Genomic DNA, 24,148 nt, shown 5'->3' on the forward strand with positions numbered 1-24,148 from the left:
AAAAATAGTTTGGGTACCTAGGTCGACTCAACCTTAACATGAGTACTTGGGATTCACAATCCTGAGGTAATAATAGGGGGTTGAAGCGTAGTTCTAGCCACATTACTTTCCTTGTATACCGAACGGCTCTAGTATAGCCAGCTGTACCTTCCTACTCCCAAGGCGTTAAACGCTATATACGGGAGCTATTATTATTATTATTATAATATACAGGATATTGCATTTAAAAAAAATGACATAAAGCATTTTAAATATTTCAATGTTAGACACGCCATAAAACATACCCTGTATAAGTTAATAATTTCCTTCGCGGATTTATTCTGTTATCGTTGGTGTTAGGGAAATCTAGGTAAGCATTAATAAAGTTAAATTCACTCTAGGTTTTTGCCAATTTTGGGAGACTGTTTTTAAGCAAAGTTTTAGTAAATAAGTGGCAACACCGCATAGTGTTAAATAAAAAGAATGTACAATTCTGTAAGAAAAATAGGGGTTGGAATAAAAAAAATAAAACTTTATCATTACTTTTTTTGGGACTCCCTGTATACAGCAAAATATTTTAAGATATGCACCTTTTTAAACCATGCAACATTTATTGTATACAGGGTGTTTTTCAAAAGTGGCTTACCACTATGACATTGTTATTTTTTCAGACAAAAAAAAACAGATTTGGTATGTTAGTACTATGACATAAATCAGGATTGATTGACTTATTCAGTTATTTTCGGTCACTTCCTGTTTTACCGGAAATTACTACAACTTTTGATTTTTAAATGGTTTCCTCGGTGTTTTTTTAAATTATTTGATAGAAAATAACAGTCTTGAATTTTTCACGTTTTCGCTTAAAAATAGTATTTAAATTTCAATCTAAAGTGCAATTATTTGTTAAAAACTACTTTTTTCCAATACGCTAATGAGTCACCTTCGTTCCATTTGAAAAAATTGAGTTATGAATAAAATTATGATTGGGGACCATTTTTTAACCAGGAAACGTCACAAAAAATATTAGTCTATCAAATGCATTTTTCCAAGGCTCCTTGATTAAATTTATTGGTTTTAACACAGCCATGGCCCTCTAGATTGAATTTAAAACTATTTTTTAAGCGAAGATATCAAAAGTTGACATATCATATATCATTCTATTCAAAATGTTATTTTCAATCGAATAAAGTAAAAAAAAAGTATCGAGGGTACAATTTAAAAATCAAAAGTTGTAGTCATTTCCGGTAAAACAGGAAGTGACCAAAAACAAATGAATATGTCAATCAATCCTAATTTATGTCATATACTAACATACCAAATGTCTTTTTTATCTGAAAAAATAAAAAAGGTATAAGGGTGAGTCACTTTTGAAACAAACCCGGTATACCGGGTGCTTCTCAAAAGTGGCTCATTCCTATAACTTTTTTATTTTTTCAGATAAAAAAGACATTTGGTATGTTAGTATATAACATAAATTAGGATTGATTGACGTATCACAATTGTTTTTGGTCAGTTCCTGTTTCACCGGAAATTATTACAACTTTTGTTTTTTAAATGGCACCTTCGGTATTTTTTTACTTTATTCGATAAAAAATGACATTCTGAATAGAATGACATATCATATTTTGACATTCTCGCTTAGTGAAAAATCGTATTTTAAATTTCAATCTCGAGTGCCATGGCTATGTTAAAAGCACTAATTTTTAATCAATGAGCCATGAAAAAATAGATTTGATCGTCTATCGTTTTTAGTGTCTTATCCTGACCAGTTAAAAGATGTCCAAATCATATCTCAATTTTTTCAAATGGATCGAGGGTGGCTCATTAGCATATCTGGAAAAAGCATTTTTTATAAATAATTTGATACTATACACTTGGTATTTTGAGTCAAACTTTCATTATGAACCGCATGTTATAATTTCAAATAAACCATATGCGAAAATATCAAAAGTTGATATATATGATATGTCATTCTATTCAGAGTGTCATTTTCTATCAAATAAAGTAAAAAAATACTGAGGGTGCCATTGTGCTATTTAAAAATCAAAAGTTGTAGTAATTTCCTGTGAAACAGGAAGTGACCGAAAACAACTGAACACGTCAATCAATCCTAATTTATGTCATATACTAACATACCAAATCTCGTTTTTGTAACTGAAAAAATAAAAAAGTTATAGGAGTGAGCCACTTTTGAGACGCACCCGGTAATTTTTTTATATCTTTATCAACAACGATGATATTGGATTTCTTAATTTTAGCGAAAGAAACCAAGAGGGTGCTTCTTTTACTGTCATTAAATGACATGCAAGTCAAAGTTTGAAAAGGGACTCTCTTGTGGCTACTGAGCAGTCTGAAATAATTCCGCAGATAGGTACTTTTTTTGAAAACGCAGTACGCACGACAGACAGTGTATTAATTATTAAAATTTGCATTTTTTATTCAAAAAATTTAATTCACGATTATACCTTTAGACGAGATTTCGAAAAACAAATGTAATTTTTCTTTTTTTATTCTTTTTTCCCTTTAATTTTATGCCAATTAACCCAGCACAATAATGTTCGTATAATAATTCATGTTAGAACTTACTGTTTTATTTGAGTAGGTACTTGTCTATAATTATATATTCATGTTATATCCATTAGTGTAAATATTTAGTTTGAATAAGTCACCACCCCACTACTTCTTGTACCCAGCAAAGCTAACGCACTAAATCCAACCAAGACACCACACACCCACTTCGATTAACGCGCGATTTAGAACCTAGAGCGATACCCGCCGAATCAACCAACGAATCGACAGTTTAACCGTTAAAAGTTCGGAATTAACTTGATAAAAGTCGATGATCGCGCTCCAAGAATTTTCTCAATTTTCTTCAATTTCTTTGCGAAAAAGAATGCTGTTTCTTAATACCGTTTTGATATTATTATAACACAACTCCGTCAAAAATGAATTTGTTAAATTTCCCGTTTTTTGCCATTTTGTATATCGTGGTCACCAATATAAAATGTGCGGAAAAATCAGCGATATACAGTGAGAACGCTATTAAATTCGAGGCGATATTTTCGAGCGCGTTAAACAACGGTAACGTGGTGGAAATCGAGAATTTCCCTGAAATTTTCCGAAACTTTTCTCTGGCGACCGATTCCGAACTGAAAGTTGAACTGGAAACTAGTGTTTTGAGTGAGGAGGAACGAGGAAGGCAATGTTTAAGAAATGTGACAAAATGTATTGATGAAGGTAAATAGTAGGAATAAATTAATAAAAAAATCATCAATTACTATACAGGGTGGGTCTTAAATAAGTGCATATATTTTTAGGGGGTAATATATCTCGACTTTATATAGAAACATGACTATGAGTTTTTTCCGTATTTTTTTGTTAAATTCGGAATTGTTTAAAAGAATTTTTGCAATTTTTTAAAATTTTAAGTTAAAATACAAGATACTTTGATAATATTACAACATAGGTAGTAGATTAAATTTACAAGAAATATAATCCAGAAAAGATCTAGTGGTTCTCAAAATTTAAGCAAAAAAAAATGTTGAAATTTTCAAAGCAAAATAACTCGGTTATTTTAGACTTATTTGAAAAACGGTAAAAAGAAAATATGTTTCTTTTATTTGAGAAGGGCTGATACCTTAAAATATTTGCACTTATTTAAGACTCACCCTGTATATTTTCAAATGTTATTGCAAACTTTCAAATATTATTGAGACTTTTATATCATTAAAAAAATATAGGTTTTTATAATTTATGGCAGGATGTAAATTAAAATATAACAATCAGGAATATCTCTTGGACAAAAATAAATACTTAGTAAAATCAGTAAAATTTGAAAAAATCAGGGAATTAATTGAGAGGGAAACATCCCGGATTTGTATTTTGAGATCTTCATGACAAAATATTTACGACAAAGTCTTTGTTGGAGTAAAAATTACTCCTTTTCGAATATATCGCTTACTTATACTTACTTACTAAACCCATACCGGGGGCGTCCCAAAAGTGGCTCAGCCCTATAACATTTTTATTTTTTTAGATATAAAAACGAGATTTAGTATGTTAGTACATGATGTAAATTAGTATTGATTGACGTATTCAATAAACTATTTTTGGTCACTTCCTTTTTTTCACCGGAAATGACTACAACTTTTGATTTTTAAATGGCACCCTCGGTATATTTTAACTTTATTCCATAGAAAATCGCATTCTGAATAGAATGACATATCATATGTCAATTGTAAAATTTTTGCTTAAAAAATCGTATTTTAATAATTAATCTAAATTAATTTCAGTCTAGCGCGCCATGGCTATGTTAAAAACACTAATTTTAAATCAACGATCCTTGGAAAAATAGATTTGATCGTCTAATATTTTTCGTGTCTTGTTCTGGCGGGTTAAAAGATGCCCAAACCGTATTTTTAATCATATCTCAATTTTTTCAAATGGAAGAAGGATGGCTCATTAGCATATTTGGAAAAAAACATTTTTTTAAGAATAGTTTGGTACCACACACTTGGTATTTCGAGTCAAATTGTCGTTATGAACCGCATGTTACAATTTCAAATAAAACAAGTACGAAAATGTCAAATGTTGACATATAACATGTCATTCTATTCCAAGTGTCATTTCTATGGAATGAAGTAAAAAAATACAGAGGGTGTCATTTAAAAATCAAAAGTTGTAGTAATTTCCGGTGAAACAGGATGTGACCAAAAACAATTGAATGTGTCAATCATTCCTTATTATTGTCATTATTGGGGAAATTACTTTCCCCAATAATGACAATAACAAGGAATGATTGACATAGGAATAAGGAATAAATAACTTTCGCTGCACATCATAATACGACCACCAGCAAACTCCATAAGACGACGCATTGATGACGTGCAACGAAAGTTGTTTTAGTTTCCACAAGTGCAACGAAAGTTGTTTTTCCCTTTACTAACATACCAAATCTCGTTTTTTATCTGAATAAATAAAAAAGTTATAGGGGTGAGCTACTTTTGAGACGCACCCGGTATAAAAAAATTTCGTCATTTCGTGCAAAATACAAACATTATAAAATTAAAAAGGGATTCCACTTACTTACTTAAAATAAGCAAATTTCATCCACTTCCGGTTTAACTTAGTAATGGGTAAGTGAATATTTTACAAAAAAAAGTTCACCCGGAAATGACATTAAAAAACAATTAAAAAATATCACTTAAAATTGTTTCTAAATTATGTCAAAAATAAACTTTCAATAAATCAATTGCGGAAAAACCACTACACATAAAATAAACTAAATTTTTTAAATTTGTTGAAGGATAGCCAAAATTGAGAATAATTAATAAATCTCCCTATTATTGTGTAATATCTCTCAAGCAAGTGTGAATAGTTACTTGTTTGTATTAATAATTAATAATACTCTGAAATTTTTAATATGTAAAAGAACTTTAAATTTATTACTGTTAACATACGTTTTTAAACAAAATATACTAAAATTGAGGACATTTTGTTTGTAATATAATAAGTATACAGGGTGTCCCAGGTTGATCGTGCATTAGAAGTTTCTAGAGAACCACAATATCTAGGTCGGAGATTTTTTTGCACATCATTGTTTTACAACGAGATCTATCGATTAAAAACATTTTCAATATGGTGGCACTTCCGGAAATACCGGAAGTTGACTACAACTTTCATATTTTAAATAGCCGCCCCTATTTTTTATTACATACTTACATTCTCTGTAAAATTCTATGAATATTGATGTTAAACACTCTATATCTAACATTAACCGTTTTTGAGAAAAAAAACTATCTGTCAAAAAAATTTGTATAGCCTAAAAGTCAAATTTAGTGATTACCACAGCCACTGTGACATAAAGAGAAGACACGTGGCTATCTATTTCAAAAATTAAATTGTTCAAATATCATATAATAATGGCGGTAGATGTCATGGAATTGAGCGATTAAAAAGTTATCATAAATATTTTTTTTTTAATGGAAACCCACTTTTTTATTTCACTAATGAAAAGGTTTTTCATTTCGTTACTTTTCAACCATATACATGTTCCTATACCAAAAATAAATCGTTTTTAAGTTATTTCAGATTTAGTTTGAAAACGTATATTTTTCTTGATTTTATCTAGCTTCCTTTGACATTAAATGTCAAAAAATCAGACAATTTATTTCCATCTGTCAGAAAACAAATTATTTGAATTTCCTATATAGTAAATACTGTTGCTTGAAAGTTTAAAAAGTGTATTTATAAAAATATATCTCGTATTTTCGCCCTTTAGTGATATCTAATAGTTGATATTAATTATATGAATAATGTACTGTATCAACCCTGAAAAAAAAACAACGCAAAGTCGGCTTGCAAATGATGATCTATAACATATTGCTTTTTGAAAGTGTCACAATACGACATGGCCAGATCTATTGTTTTACATCACTTGACGTTTAAAGTCATAGGCTACTTGTTAAAATTAAGAAAAATATACGCTTTAAAACTAAATTTTAAATAACTTAAAAACGATTTATTTTAGGTATAGGAACATGTATAGTTAAAAAGTAACGAATTGAAAAGCCTTTTCACTAGTGAAATTAAAATATTGGGTTGCCATTTGAAAAAAATTATTTATGATAGTTTTTTAATCTCTCAATTCCATGACAGCTGCAGCCATTATTATATGACATTCAAACAATTTAATTTTTGAAATAGATAGCTACATGTCTTCTCTTTATGGTACAGTGGCTGTGGTAATCACTAAATCTGACGTGTAGAGTATACACATATTTTTGACAGGCAGTTTTTTTCGTCCAAAAATTTAAAAAAATTTTTTTCTCAAAAACGGTTAATGTTAGGTATAGAGTGTTTGATATCAAAAATTCTCTGTAAAATTTTACAGAGAATTTAAGTATGTGATAAAAAATGAGGGCACCCATTTAATATAAGAAAGTTGGTGTCAACTTCCGGTATTTCCGGAAGTGCCGCCATATTGAAAATACTATTAATCGATAGATCTCGTTGTAAAACAATGATGTGCAAAAAATCTCTGATCTAGATATTGTGGTTCTTTAGAAACTTCTAATGCACGCTCAGCCTGGGACACCCTGTATATAATTGATTATTTTTGCGTAATATTTCTGAAGCAAGTGTGTAAAGCCCCGTACCACAGACTTATGTCTCATTTAACGCTCATTTTCACTATACGCCGATGCGTCGATTTGATGCGTTTACTATTCGTCATGCGTCCATCAATGTGTCGATGCGATGCGTCGATGCGGATCGTCGTTGCGATTCGTGAGTTCGTTTGGAAATTTGTCTATTGTGTCTTTTGATGTTCGCCCAAAAACAGACATTCGACGCATTGACGAACCGCATCGGCGCATGGTGAGTATAGGGCTTAAGCATATACTTCAAGTTAAGATTTTATTCATATTGCAAATACGCGCGCGGATGGTCCGTCGAATCAAGAGCTCGACGGATGGCAAGTAGCGATAGTGATTTTGTTAATGTCAAATTGTATTTTCTAAACGTTAAGTTTTTGCCTCATTCAAACCATTAAATTACAAAAATATATTTCGGGAACACTAAACGTAGGTACTACAACGAAGTAGTGTAAACAGCACAACACAGTTTGTTATATATACAATAATAATATATATATAATATATACAATAAATTACATTTGACAATGATAAAATCATAGGTTCACAACTTAAGGTATGTTGACATTTGACTGGTTTTGCGTTGTTACCTGTCCAGTCTTAATTTAAAATAGATGCAGTTTTTCTTAAATTACTTAAAATTGGCTTGACAAAATTATTCAAATTTGGCATGTGTATTCAGCATAGACAGAACTTTAAAAACCTTATTCACAACTTAGCTGTAAAATTAATAGGGGAGTCAGTATTTAGACAGTTCAAAATTTGCATGGGATTTCCTATATGTTTCCAACGACGATGCATCACCTGGTATATATTTTACTCACTGCTATAATTTTTTATTGAAAATTATCATATTTTTTCTGTTTAAAATACCCCTATTAATACTACAATTAATTAGATAGCCAAAAAAAGCATTTTTTATTTTTTTTGTTATTAATAAGATCTAAAATAACATTGATTTATTTATATCCATTTGATAATTAGTAATGTAATGTTTAATAATTTTACGTCTAATTTATATAACAAAATTTGTTAATTGGAGGTTAAACACCTTAAGCAATATTAGAACCATAATTTCGTGATATACATAAATAAAAAAAAACAGTTTCTGTCTATGAGTTGTTAGTAAACCTAATTATTGGTAGTTCGTAAATATAATGATAGACTTAATCGATGCCATAAAATTATCTATTTATATTTATAAGTTTATATTTTTACTATTTACTATAAAGTTTGCTAATTGTTAGAAGTTTATGATGGTTTGATTTAAACTAATTAATTAGTACTTACTTAGCCGTTGATTGTATTAATATTAATAGATGTTTGTAATTTTAGAAAAACCATACACTATTAAAGTTAGCAAACGATGAATCTTACCTGCATTAAATGAGTAATTAAGTGCTCTGATAATGAGGATGGAATATTCATATAAGTGAGTTTATGAATAGAATAGTTAAATAGAAATAATTGCGTATTAATGCTAATTAATTATTTAAAGCTTCTGTTTATTGTTTTAAAGGATAATCTGGTAGATGAAAGAATATAGATTATCGGTATACGGGCGCTGAGTGTTTTAGAATTACTAATTACTTCTTTATTAAATTATTTTATTAACTGGAAAGAAAACATTCAAAACATTTAGAAAATCGTTTGTTTTAAAATAAATAAAGCTATATCGTATACATTTCTATTATACAGGGTGGTCCGAATTGTATTCCGGAAACTTCGGCAGTATGTTCCTCAGATTAAAATAAGTAAAAAAGTTCTTATAAATGTATGTCCTAAAATGCTTAGTTTCGGAGATAGAGGGTGTAGAAGTTTAATTTTTATTTCGATTTTTTTCCAAATAATTTATCAAGTAACGTCAATATTTGATTGAAAATTGGGAGTTTTTTGACATGAGAAATTTGATTTTCATGTCAATATGACTCCTACTTGTAGAGGGCGCCACCTACATATTTTATAACTAGTTTGAAGAGTAATAACTTTTCGTCCATACCTGTATAAAACTGCTGAGTAAAAAAATCTACATTTACGACTTTTTTTACATAAAAAATATCTCTTGGTAAATATCGCTATGAGTAATGGTTCTCGAGATATTTGGAATCAAAATTATCAATAATTGTCATCATTGACATAAATTAAATATGTCGACTAAATAGTTATTAGACTGAAATGATAAATTTGAAACTGTTTGTGTCAAAAGTTCAACAGAAACTGTTTAATCATCATTTTTTCGCAGAAAAATTTATGATTAATTTAAAAAAATAAAAATTTATTATTTCAGTCAAATAACTAACCTAGGTATATACTCAACGTGTGCTTATTTTTGTGAATAATGTCTTAGTGTGCTTATTTTTGTCAATAATATCTTGAGAACGGTGCTCATAGTTTACCAAGAGACATTTTTTACGTAGAAAGTCATGGAAATGTATATTTTTTCAGTCAGTAGTTTTATACAGGTACGGACGAAAAGTTATTACTCCTCAAAACAGTTTCAACACATGTAGGTGGCGCCCTCTACAAATAGGAGAAATTTTGACATCAAAATCAAATTTATCGTGCCACAAAACCCCCAGACACCAATTTTCATCCAAATATTGACGTTACTTTATAAATCTTCCACACCCTGTATCTCCGAAACTAAGCATTTTAGGACATACCTTTATACGAACTTTTTACTTATTTTTATCTGCAGAATATCTTGCCGAAGTTTCCGGAATACAGTTCGGACCACCCTGTGTGTATATAGGTATTTCTTTTTGTGTATTTCATAGGAATTTCATGTGTAAGTTGTAGTTTTAGTGGAATTCTAGATACAGCGGGTAACCCAGTATTTTTAAAAGGCACGTTTCGTGTTTAATATTTGTGTTCTAACATTTTTTATTAAATATGCATGCAATACAGGCTGATTCAAATAATTTTTCAAGCTAACGTTATACACAATTATCACATGGAATGCAATTATATATTTTTTTACCTCAGTGGATTTGCAACTAATTTCCTATTTTTTCCTAATTTTTTCCTATTCCAAAAGAACCATAATGTCATATCCTATATCCAGCGATTTTAGAAATATGACCATTTTTAGAATGTTTTACATATTCAAAATATTTCCAAAATTATAAAGTATCTACCAAATTTTTAATCTTTAAAGTAAAGTGTCAATATACAAAGTGTCAGTATACAAAAATACACTATACCGCATGATATATACAAAGTTAATCAAAACTGTGATGATTTTAGTCAAAAATTACTACTACTAAAGAATATTACAAACGATACTTTTTCTTGATTTGTGTGAATTTGTGTGATTTGAAGTGAGATCCATGTGTAAGCCATGTTCCAACAGAAGTACTTAATATGCTTGTAACCAAAATTAGAAAAATGTTTAACATTTATATAGAATTAGCCAGTAGCTAATTGCCATATGGTGCTATTAACATTGAAAAATATCATATTGAAAATACAGATAATTCTGTTTAAAAATGAAATAAAAATACATTATACCATAAATTTAATTTCTTGCTTTCAACTAATTTATAAGAATGACTAATGAATCCGTTATACTAAAATATTTATTTTTCTACAAATTTAGCCAAAGAATTTTAATATGTATTAGTGTTAAAACCCAAAAATATCGCAAAATTTGCGGGATTTATTTGTAAAGATGTTCTACAATAACCTATATACATATATTTTATTAATATGAATATCAACTAGAACCGTTTTATGGTTCTGGTTTCTATTAATTATCTATATATTAAGATATTAAACAAAATCTAGAATGATGATGACTATCATAAGAATAAAAATATTTTAAAATTGTTTTAAAAGAAGGTTATACGATTGAAAACAGCGGTAAGTAGGTTTCCTAGTAATAAAAATAATAAAAGAAAATAAATATTTTTTTAAGAATTAATTTGATAATTTTTTAAATGGCCTTATACTTGTGCCCTTACTATAAAGAGTCGGTTACTGACATCTAGAAATCATTAAATTATCCTATACAGTGTGCCCAGTGTGGTCCAAATTGTTATTCCGGAAATTTCGGCAACATACTCTACAGATAAAAATAAGTAAAAAAGTTCTTATAAATATACGTCCTAAAATTCTTCGTTTCGGAGATACAGGTTGTAGAAGTTTAATTTTTATTTCGTTTTTTTCCAAATAATTTCTGAACTATAGTCTATATTTGGATAAAAATTGGTCAGGGTGTTTTTTTGACATGAAAAATTTGTGTTTTTTGACATGAGAAATTTTATTTATACCGTGCTGGCAACTGTTACTTTTGGGTCGGTATTTACACGTGTGGAAGTAAATCGCATAGGGATCTTATTAAGTCGGAGTGAGAGAAATGCGACGGTGTGCTGTTGCGTTGTTGCCGGTACGCCTTTCCCTATCAAGCAAAGTACCTGTAAGTAGGCCTAAAAAGTAGACTTTTTGTCGAAAAGGTAACTATATATAGATAAAATCATTAGATATGTTTCTGAGCATCTGAAATGGAATTATAAGTATATCGTTAGGGTGTTTTTTTATAACGAGAAAACCTCAGTAATCGCGATAATTTAAAAAATCAACTTTTTTACACATAACACGCCATAAGAACCACTTTAGATATTGAAGCTTTTTTTATTTTGATCATTTACAATATGTTTACATAAGAAAAATTCGATAAGGTTGTTTTTTCCATTCTAAAATTTAAACAACCCATCCATTTACTTTTAGTGCATAGCAGTTTTCAGCAATCTAGTGTAACTTTTTTATTTATAAAGAATAAAGATTTTTGCATACTGTCTGCGAAGAAAGTTTTTGAAAAACTACAATCAATTATTTCTAATAGATTTCAAGATATGGATTTTTGAATTCAGAGTTCTAATAGCGCGACCACTGTCGAACACCAATTCCACTTATTTTTACCAAAAATGCAAGTGTTTCTAACTTGCACTTAGAAATTTTCAAGCTATAGGGAAAATTACAACGACTCGTTAATAAATAGACAAATAAAGTATCACGAGACGTAATTAAATCGTGAAGCTGATAACACATGATGTACATCTTTCCCTAGAACTTTAAGGTACTGACAGAGGCACTGATTGGGTCAACCGGTCGACTGCGACTTAGCAATGTGCATAGTTTCTCGGTTTATTTTATACGTTTGGCAACGTGTTTGCTGTTCCCTCCTTGTTCAGTACATTATAAACGCATTGTACTCTTCTTACATACGGAAATCTCAACCCAAGACTAACCTTTGCCAGCCCTTAGTTTATCAATATGACCCTTACTTGTAAGGAACACCACCTACATGTGAGTAATAACTTTTCGTCCGTACCTGCGTGAAACTACTGAGTGCAAATATATACATTTTCGTAATTTTTTACGTAAAAATGTCTCTTAGTAAAAATTGGTTCTAGCAACTGTTCTCAAGATATTTAGAATGGAAATGCTACATGGTTAGAATGGATACATATGTCATTATTGATAAAAAAAATAAACATTTTTGAGTAAATAGTACTTTGACTGAAATGAGAAATTTGGGAGCTTTCTCGGGAGCTTTTTATTTTCTTTTAATTAATTATAAATTTTTCTTCGAAAAAATTATAATAAAACAATTTCTGTTGAATTTTTGGCACAGAAACATTAAAAAATTTATTATTTCAGTCTAATAACTATTTAGTCAACATGTTTAATTTATGTCAACGATGGCATGTAATGATAATTTCGATTCCAAATATCTAAAGAATTATATTACTCTAGCAATTTTTATTTCAAATTCAGACCAGTTAAAAAATTAGTAGGTGGTGCCCTCTATAAATAGGAGTCATATTGATATCAAAATCAAATTTCCCATGTCAAGAAACTTCCAGATGCCAATTTTCATCCAAATATCGACGTTTCTTCATAAATTATTTGGAAAAAATCGAAATAAAAATAAAACTTTTACATCCTGTATCTTCGAAAGTAAGCATTTTAGGACATACAATTATACGAACTTTTTTACTTATTTTTATCTGCAGAATATGCTGCCGAAGTTGCCGAAATACAATTCGGACCACCCTGTATAATAAATATAACATTTATTGATACTTTATTTCTTACTGAATTAATATGAGCTTATGAGCCCACGGACCATAGGCCCTCGGGACACAAAACTTGTCCTAGTTAATTAACATCCTTATAATTCACTTGATACATAAATAACTATAATATCTTTGTTTGATTTATATAAAAATGTAAGTAAACTTTGTCATTTTATTTGTTATTATCATTATCGATACTGGTTTACTGCTCTTGTCGCTACAATCATTAAACAACTTTTTTCCTACTTTGTGTCCCAATACTAGCAATTTTCTCACAGCATTAACATTGAAAGTAAAGCTTACGTTACATTTACATATTAAACTAATAATTTTTTATCGGGAAACTGGAACAAAATCATTCGCCATAAATGACTGTCACTTTTTCGCGCGCAATTCTATTTTGAAGGTTGCCCCGACTGCCGATCGATCGATTTAAGTCAGTTTCTGGTAAATTAGTAGATAAATTACATCACAAGTAGTATGAGTGAATTAAGCTGCATGATACAGATTCTTGTCACAATGTAGACCTGCTGCTAAACGAAATGGTTTATACATATGTATTAGAAACATTAAAATGTCTGGGAATATCATCACTGTAACAAAAAAAAATGGCGCCGGGATACACGTATAGCCGCCCATACTAAAATATGTTAATAAAAAGTTGGTAGGCAGTTCTTTTAGTTTCAAAGTAAATGGATTTTCCAATTTTTTTATCTCAAAAACTGCGACTTTGACTGATTTTGATGTTACTACAAATTTTGTTGCAAATATTATTCCTAATCTTAAATTGAAAACCGCGTTTCGCTAACTACTGTAATTTTGGAGTTCCGATTTTTTTAAATTTTTAACCCCCTGCCATACCCCTTTACCAACCCCTCACACCCACCAAAATCTAATGGCCAGATTCTCGGGTGCCACAGTATTTTTGTGTCAAATTTGGTTAAAATCGGTTTAGCGGTTTTGGAGTTATCGTGTTACAGACAGACAGACGGACAGATACCATGAAAATATTTTGTATTTAGGTCATTTATGACCCAAATAACTCATTTTGAGTGAAATTAAAAAAAACTTTTTTTTGCCGATCTTAATAGCCTACCATACCTATTCGTATGGTCGGTTAAAAATCAAAATAGAGGGTCCGGCAATAGTGCGTCGGGCATCTGTAGCCACTAAAATAAAAAAAAGCTTGAGAATTTTGTTTAAGTGCAATCATAAAGTATGTACGGGGATGTATTTCAAGAAAATATTTTAACTTCTATATCAAAAATGTGTGAGTGGATCGGGATGATTTTTTTAAAATGGAATATCCCGTATATTATTGCATTTTTGGCTTCCTTTTAGATCACTTTACATAATCCTAAGATATGAGAAATAATTATCGAAATATATTTCGATAATTTCAGAGATATTAATAAATAAAAAATATATTTTTTTCAACCTTCCTTAAAAGAATTATTACAAATACAAGAACTGTCCTGAAGTGCAATCCATATTAGTTATTTACTTTAGATGGGCTATACTACCTTATACTACTGTATAAATATCGTAATCTTAAATTATACTGGGTGTTCGAAATTCTACGCCAAACTTTCTAAATTATAAAATAATGTTTCTTGTTTCTTTTTAAATGGTACACTCTGTATATTATTTGTTTATTAGATGGACAGTTAAAAAATAAACATTTTTTGTATTTAAAGCATTCAAATTTTTTTAATGGTTTCGCAGATACACGCAGTATTATTTCATATGGCTCTTTCAACGGTAAAACACGAGAGAATAATCATTGAGTGGCTTTCATAAAAATTTACTGTGGAAAATGCTATATGAAATGTAAAACTGCCTCGAAAACTGCAAATATCTGCGAAACCGTTAAAAATTTTGAAATACTACTCTAAATACAACAAACTTTCATTTTTTAATTCTCCATCTATTGAAATAATAATATACAGAGTGTTCCATTTAAAAAAAGAACGAAGAAAAATTATTTTATATTTTAGAAAGTTTCGCGTAGAATTTTGAACATCCATTTTGTTTGTGTGTAATAAACATGCATAAACATTTTCTGAATAAGTTTGATACATCATTGTATTTCTTCTTCTTACAGTGCCATACTCTGTGCAGAGCGTCGCGCGTCGGCTACCTCTCGCATATGTATTTGGGAGGTCATAATTTTAAATAATGAAATAAAAAATCCAAGTCTGTATAAAACATATATCACCATATTAAAACACTGAAGTGTGTATATGTTGTCAGCCGGTATACCACAAATTTGATAAAAATAGAGCTTTTGCAACATAGGCTACAATTCAATATCCATGAATTATGACTCATATTGATGATTAAATAAATAAGCACTCTTAACCGAAAGTAATTTATATGTCTATAAAAAATACCGGTGTTTTATAAGCGACATAACGTAAGTGCGTTTTGATTTGTTTATTCACGGGGCGTTTAACCATAATGTTGTGTTTTTATACTTTTCCCATTTCAGGGTCGTCGTAACCGGCCAAGAAAATACCACTAAAACGGTTACTCTCTTGTGCAAACGTTGCAGTCGCCATTCGTTTGCGCTTTTAAGCGACTTTGAACTTGTGTATGTAATGCTCTTTTCTATTCCCCTGCTTATTGTTTTTTTTATATTCTAATAAACAAAGTAAGGTGTACTAAAAATTAAATATTTGATATAAATTAGAGTGGAGTTCAAGGAAAAAAAAAATTATTGTTGCTTTGAATTTTTTGGACTGGGTACATAGTTGTGATTATGCGAATATTTAGTTTGATCTTTTCAACATCTTATTTAACAGAAATATAAGTTTTTCGTAAGCCTTGAATATAGTAGGATTTAGAAAAGCGGTTATTGAAGTCGTACCAGGCTCTCTATATTGTACCGACCTTAGTACCAACTAGGGTTTAGAACCGGAAAATCCCGGTTCTTTTGAGTCATCAAAGAATCGAGACTCGAAATTAATGTCCAGTACTTTCTGGACTGTTATCTGTCCTCCTGGCGCGGCGTTTTGCAAATTATGAATTAGTATTCAGAAGGACAGATAGCATCAAATAGAGTAGATATCCTGCGTGCTACAGAAAATTTCTACCAGCAGTTAACCCAAACCCTAGAAACTCGTATAGTACCATACCAACTGTGATGAATCAAGGCTTAGAAGAAATCCCAGATATTAATTTAGATGAAATATCGGCGGCATTAAACTTTATGAAAAACAATTGGTCTCCCGGTGACGACAATATAGCTATTAAAGCCATTAAAGAAGGGGGAGAAGAGGTTCTAAAGGAAAATATTATTCAAGAAATGTCTTGTCGAAGGAAGACCATCATCAGAATGGGATAATGCCACTATAATCCTATTACATAAAAAAGGGACAAAACAAACCTTACTAACTATCGGCCTAGTACACACGTACAAATTATTCACGGATCGTCTGTCCCTAAAACTAGAACAATGTCAACCAAAAGAACAGGCTGGATTTAGATCGAACTTCGGTACAAATGACCACTCAGTTGGTACTGAAGGCCCTAGTAGAAAAATGTGTTGTGTATAATAAACCCCTCATTTTAATAGTTGTCGACTACGAAAAGGCATTCGACTCTATCGATCAACACAAATTATTCAAGGCCCTAGCCGAATGTCGTATATAGACACCTGTTATACTAACCTTTTAAAACATATATATGACCATGTAACAGCCTCTGTATCGCTACAAGAAAACACAAATAAATTCCGTATTAAAAGAGGAGTACGACGACAAGGCAATACCATTTCCCCCAACTTGTTCATAGCACTATTAGAATATATGTTCAAAAGACTATACTACCTTATACTACTGTATAAATATCGTAACCTTAAATTATACTGGGTGTTCCAAATTCTACGCCAAACTTTCTAAAATATAAAATAATGTTTCTTGTTTCTTTTTAAATGGTACACTCTGTATATTATTTGTTTATTAGATGGACAGTTAAAAAAATAAACATTTTTTGTATTTAAAGCATTCAAATTTTTTTAATGGTTTCGCAGATACACGCAGTATTATTTCATATGGCTCTTTCAACGGTAAAACACGAGAGAATAATCATTGAGTGGCTTTCATACAAATTTACTGTGGAAAATGCCATATGAAATATAAAACTGCCTCGAAAACTGCAAATATCTGCGAAACCGTTAAAAATTTTGAAATACTACTCTAAATACAACAAATTTTTATTTTTTAATTCTCCATCTATTGAAATAATAATATACAGAGTGTTCCGTTTAAAAAAAGAACGAAGAAAAATTATTTTATATTTTAGAAAGTTTGGCGTAGAATTTTGAACATCCATTCTGTTTGTGTGTAATAAACATGCATAAACATTTTCTGAATAAGTTTGATACATCATTGTATTTCTTCTTCTTACAGTGCCATACTCTGTACAGAGCGTCGCGCGTCGGCTACCTCTCGCATATGTATTTGGGAGGTCATAATTTTAAATAATGAAATAAAAAATCCAAGTCTGTATAAAACATATATCACCATATTAAAACACTGAAGTGTGTATATGTTGTCAGCCGGTATACCACAAATTTGATAAAAATAGAGCTTTTGCGACATAGGCTACAATTCACTGTTCCAATAATAATCCTTTGATTGTCATAAATTCTTGATAATTTTTATTTGTAACTGTTCTAGTGTAATAAACTGGTTACTTGCATTATTAAATTTATAAATATTAACCGCTAATTCGTTGTTTCTAATCCAAGGTAAACACATGTTTCATAATAATGAATTTATCGTTCTTGGGTAATGGATGCATACTAATGCCTTTACCTTAGTATTGTAGCATGGTCGCCAACATGCCCAAATGTAACGTTTTTAGGGTAATTAACGCGATATTGTATATTTGTATAAATTGTATATTGTATAGGTATGTTATTTCAGGGTATTTAGGCGATAGGTTTTTTTAATCAAAGAACTCTATTGTTAAGACTCTCAAGTCAATCTTCGCCTTCAAATTTCTCATGAAAAGAATACCGGGTAGTTGTCATATTTCGGCATTAAAGGCCACCTTTGTATTTTTATGAAGTGCTAGAAAGTATGTTCAATTGTGTGTATTTAAATGTAATTTCTAATGGCAGATGTGAAGATAAACTATTTTCATAAGGGATTCAGTTATTAATCAAAACTAGAATCAGATTTCTTTATTAAAGATATTCAGATAAGAAAAGGCCCCTAAAACAAAATCAAATTTGTACAATGTACAATGACAATGCATTGATTGTCATAATATAGAATATTATTTACAATCACGTATCATGAAATATACACAACCAAATTTATATGGAATCACTCTTTATTTCTGACTAAATTTCTTGCAAGGATAAAAATTGGTATACAAATTTAAGATAAGGCTTTTTGTTGTAAATAAACATGATAATAAAGAGTAAACGACTACTGCGATTTATTTTTTTTTGAATTTTGTGTTCAGTAGTAAAAATCACGATTGTCCGGTAATTTTCATTCAATCCAAAAAATCTAAAAAATGCCTTATGTTGGATTAATAAATGTACAGAGGGTAAGAATTATTGCTCTCACCGAACAAGGAATGCTCCAGAGAGACGTAGCAGAGATAGTAGGCGTTACCTAGGGTGTTTTGTATCGAAAACATATGCAAGATACTTGGAATTAGGAACACACAAGGATAGGCCCATGCTAATTCGCTAAAGAGTCACAACTAAACAACAAGACCGCCTTGTATGCTAAATTGCTAGAATAAATCCCAATGTTTCTCATCCAGAGCTATAAAGACAACTTCTAGCAGCTACAAGTGTGAACATTTCAGTTGAAACCATAAGAAACAGTCTTCGTGCACGAGGGTTTTACAGTAGGAAAGAGTTACTAAGCCTACAGTTATCTCGGCAAAATAAAATTGACCGGCTAAATTGATGCCTTCAACATCAAAACTGGACAACTGAAAATTGGCAAAATGTTCTTTTTTCGGATGAGAGCAGAATTGGCCTAAGATCAGATAACCATCGAATTCGGGTTCTCAGAGCTCCAGGAAGACGAGCGAGACTTCAGGCTGCCAAATCTGTACCAAGATATAAAGGAGGAACTGTAATTTTCTGGGGAGGTATTATACTAGGAGCAAAAACTCCATTGTTATCAACAAATTTTAACGGGTCGGAGATATGTTGATTTGGTGCTAGAACCAATCGTTAGTCTGTGGAGAGCTGCAATTGGGGATAATTTTAATTTCATGCGCGATAGTGTACCTCCCCATACCAGCAGAGTGACTAGAGAACGTATTGACACGAAGGTGTCATAGTTTTGGACTGGCCTACCTATGTACCAGATCTAAACTCTATCGAACACTTGTGGGACTAGCTCAAAGGAAGGGTTAGAGCTCGTCGATACAATCCAGGAAATCTCGTACAGCTTATTGATGCAGCATTAGCATAATGGGAAAACATACCCCAAGACAACGTGGATAATTTAACAAGAAGCATGCCAGCGCGGATAGAAGCTTGTATAAGGGCTAGAGGTGGCAATAAAGAATATTAAAATTACCAATTTTATTTTTGTTTAAGCTTTTTGGCCATTAAAAATTTAAATCTTAATTTCGTTTCAGAAACCAAAAAAATACCATTTTGTTTATTTTGGAAACTGATTATTTTTTTTTATTGCTATATGGATTATTTTTCATTAAAGGTCATTGGTAAGGACAGAGTTTTATTCATAAACAGAAAATTCTCATACATCTCAAAAATTATGGGAAATAATAGGTGATTTCATATAAGTTTGGTTGTGTGTACTTACCTTCTGAGTACCTTAAAAACTTATCTCATGGCACTGAAACACTCCCATCGCGGCCACAAAGCCCGTTTGAATGACAAGGCAAATCTTGCACGTGAGTATCATGATGGCAAGAGATTAAAAATCACTGTTTTTGGGATTAGATATATTTAGTAATGTAAAGGGTAATATTACCGGTAATTTTGGTAATATTACTTAATATTACCGCAAGATCGGTAACTGGAAATATTACTTTTTCCCGCTTTTCTCCTTACCCTTTTTTTATTTTAGTGAAAACAAGATGGAGCTGCTTTGTTTCTTGTCTAAAAAGCTTTTTGGATACTTAAAAAATTAAAACACTCATTGAAAATTAGTTATATAGTTATAGTTATAGCCTAGATATTTCTAATATTCTTTCACCAAACATACTAAGCCCTGAGCTTCGATACGAATTTTGGCTACAAATAGAAGCAACTTATTACTTGTTTAATACAATCTCTAAGTGGATAACGATTTTTAAAGCTAACGGACCAACAATATCAAAAGTTTTTACCCGCTATTTTGGAGTATGGTCTATATTATGTAGCAAAATATGAGATTCATCCGTTTCTAGGTCGGAAAACAAGAAAATGTGCGCAATTCTGAAAAAACGGGCAAGTAAATGTTTAAGACCTGCTCATCTTTTTGCCTACCTATTATAACCAAATATATGTGGCCAAAATTTAACTGAAGCTGAATATTTAATTGCAACGGAGTTTATCTATGAGACTGCAAGGCATCGTCCAAAGTATTTTTCTCACGAGTAGATCTCATTATGAAAGCACTGACTGGCACAATATAAAATTAGAGGTAATATTTTTGGTAAAGAATCCGTCCTTTCCATAAAAAAATCTATGTCTGGTGGGTAGGAATTTACTCCAGCTCTAAAAAGTATGTTTTAGGCTATAGACAATTTAAATTTACCATCATAAACAGCCGCAACCGAAAGAACCTTATATTTACTTATGGATTTGTCCATCGCATCGGCCGAAAAGAAGAAACAAACTTACCGTGGAAAGGACCGAAAAACTTACTTATATTGCCCATAATTATAATTTACTAAATGGAGAAGAACATCCCAGAATGGTAAGCTGAGAAATAAATGGAATACGATATCGATTTCGAAGTAATAGACTTGATTCAATTAACAAAAGAGAAATAAGAACCAGATGACAAGATTGAGGATGATTTACCATTATCCACTCTATTACGTACTAAAACATAGGCCACTCTGATTCTGACTAGCTTAAAAAACGTTCTAGTCTTTTTTTGTAATGTTTTTACAGTTTTGAAATAAAAAATAAGTATATATTATTTACAACGCTGTTTTTTACCGGTAATTTTACATCACTATATAGACCTATTCGTTTCCGAGAAATGGCGGTATTCCATATTAGGGATACTATTCCATATTTGGTTATACTTTCCTCTATCTACCTTAATAAAATAAGTAAAATTATTTTGAAGTGTGTTTCTAAAATTATCAAAATGAACATCTGCATATTGCACAACAAAACGTTGTTTGTTTTGAAAATTATATAGTAATAAAAGTATGCAAGGTCTTAACAGCAATTAAGGGCATTATGAAATTAGTGTCAAGTAGACATAAAACCTCTAAATATTTAATTTGACACAAAATAAATGAATTTAATTTTCTGCACATTAAAAAAAATTATAGTGTATACAGTTTGTCCCCGGATTGTCTTTACAAGAGGAAACACTTTTTTATTATTGACATTTTGAAAAAAATGCATTCTTCTTAATAATTTTTGTTTATTCTAAAAAGGTTAATCCCATATATACTTTTTTAAATTTCTATACCATTTTAGAGAAAATTATAAAAACATGAAAATATAGTTGAATTTTTGTTGTTGAAATCTTGAACGCTTTTTTATTTTTAGGACTATGAAAAAATTCAACCATATATTCATGTTTTTTTTTTAATTTTCTCTAAAATGGAGTCTAACCAAGTCTAAAGCCATTTAGTATGGTCAATAAGTGAAGTCCATAGAGAAAAAAAATCAATGATTAAGAAACTTCTAATACACAACACACTTTCAATTATTTACCTTATATCATACAATCGAAAAAATGGCTTTATCGAACAGCCACTACTTATACAGACATTACTCACATGTATACATGCATATAAAATAAATAATAACATACGCGTGAGTTTTTAATATAGTAAAATATGGCGAATGTCATTGATTATTATATATTTTACTCAAAGCTGATGATAATAACAAATAATTTAACATAAAGTTAATTAATTAATAATTATTTAATTTCATTTTAATAATATCCATGAATTATGACTCATATTGATGATTAAATAAATAAGCACTCTTAACCGATAGTAATTTATATGTCTATAAAAAATACCGGTGTTTTATAAGCGACATAACGTAAGTGCGTTTTGATTTGTTTATTCACGGGGCGTTTAACCATAATGTTGTTTTTTTATACTTTTCCCATTTCAGGGTCGTCGTAACCGGCCAAGAAAATACCACTAAAACGGTTACTCTCTTGTGCAAACGTTGCAGTCGCCATTCGTTTGCGCTTTTAAGCGACATTGAACTTGTGTATGTAATGCTCTTTTCTATTCCCCTGCTTATTGTTTTTTTTTATATTCTAATAAACAAAGTAAGGTGTACTAAAAATTAAATATTTGATATAAATTAGAGTGGAGTTCAAGGAAAAAAAAATTATTGTTGCTTTGAATTTTTTGGAAAATAAAATTAGTTTTTATCCAAATTTACTGAATTTTTTGGACTGGATACATAGTTGTGATTATGCGAATATTTAGTTTGATCTTTTCAACATCTTATTTAACAGAAATATAAGTTTTTCGTAAGCCTTGAATATAGTAGGATTTAGAAAAGCGGTTATTGAAGTCGTACCAGGCTCTCTATATTGTACCGACCTTAGTACCAACTACGGTTTAGAACCGGAAAATCCCGGTTCTTTTGAGTCATCAAAGAATCGAGACTCGAAATTAATGTCCAGTACTTTCTGGACTGTTATCTGTCCTCCTGGCGCGGCGTTTTGCAAATTATGAATTAGTATTCAGAAGGACAGATAGCATCAAATAGAGTAGATATCCTGCGTGCTACAGAAAATTTCTACCAGCAGTTAACCCAAACCCTAGAAACTCGTATAGTACCATACCAACTGTGATGAATCAAGGCTTAGAAGAAATCCCAGATATTAGTTTAGATGAAATATCGGCGGCATTAAACTTTATGAAAAACAATGGGTCTCCCGGTGACGACAATATAGCTATCAAAGCCATTAAAGAAGGGGGAGAAAAGGCTCTAAAGGCAAATATTATTCAAGAAATGTCTTGCCGAAGGAAGACCACCATCAGAATGGGATAATGCCAATATAATCCTATTACATAAAAAGGGGACAAAACAAACCTTACTAACTATCGGCCTAGTACACACGTACAAATTATTCACAGATCGTCTGTCCCTAAAACTAGAACAATATCAACCAAAAGAACAGGCTGGATTTAGATCGAACATCGGTACAAATGACCACTCAGTTGGTACTGAAGGCCCTAGTAGAAAAATGTGTTGTGTATAATAAACCCCTCATTTTAATATTTGTCGACTACGAAAAGGCATTCGACTCTATCGATCAACACAAATTATTCAAGGCCCTAGCCGAATGTCGTATATAGACACCTGTTATACCAACCTTTTAAAATATATATATGACCATGTAACAGCCTCTGTATCGCTACAAGAAAACACAAATAAATTCCGTATTAAAAGAGGAGTACGACGACAAGGCAATACCATTTCCCCCAACTTGTTCATAGCACTATTAGAATATATGTTTAAAAGACTAACTGGGAGGAAGTGGGCATTAATGTTAACAGGGAAATGCTCAATAACCTGCGTTTTGCCGATGACTTAGTGCTGATTACAGACAAAATACACGAAGCACAAAATTTGCTAGAAACACTTAAACGGGCGTCAAATCAAATTGTACTACGCATAAATTATTCAAAAACAAAACTATAATGACTAATCTTTTTATTAGTGGAAATGTCTCGGTAGATGGAGCAAATAGGTATAGAACAAGTATATTCATATAAATA

At 30.7% G+C, this 24,148-nt stretch overlaps 1 protein-coding gene across 1 annotated transcript in view; it reads left to right on the forward strand.

Annotated features, from left to right (window-relative positions):
- The first annotated feature begins 2,686 nt into the window (after positions 1 to 2,686).
- Positions 2,687 to 24,148, forward strand: part of LOC115889452 (nose resistant to fluoxetine protein 6-like) — an 84,666-nt gene continuing 63,204 nt past the window's right edge. Inside the window, exon 1 of the mRNA XM_030909434.1 lies at positions 2,687 to 3,216. Coding sequence (XP_030765294.1) covers positions 2,925 to 3,216 — 292 coding nt within the window. The 5' untranslated portion in view covers positions 2,687 to 2,924. The remainder of the gene's footprint in view (positions 3,217 to 24,148) is intronic.

The sequence above is a fragment of the Sitophilus oryzae genome, unplaced genomic scaffold, assembly GCF_002938485.1.
Source record: "Sitophilus oryzae breed Bouriz unplaced genomic scaffold, Soryzae_2.0 scaffold_815_pilon_pilon, whole genome shotgun sequence".
In the NCBI taxonomy this organism is placed as follows: Eukaryota; Metazoa; Arthropoda; class Insecta; order Coleoptera; family Curculionidae; genus Sitophilus; species Sitophilus oryzae.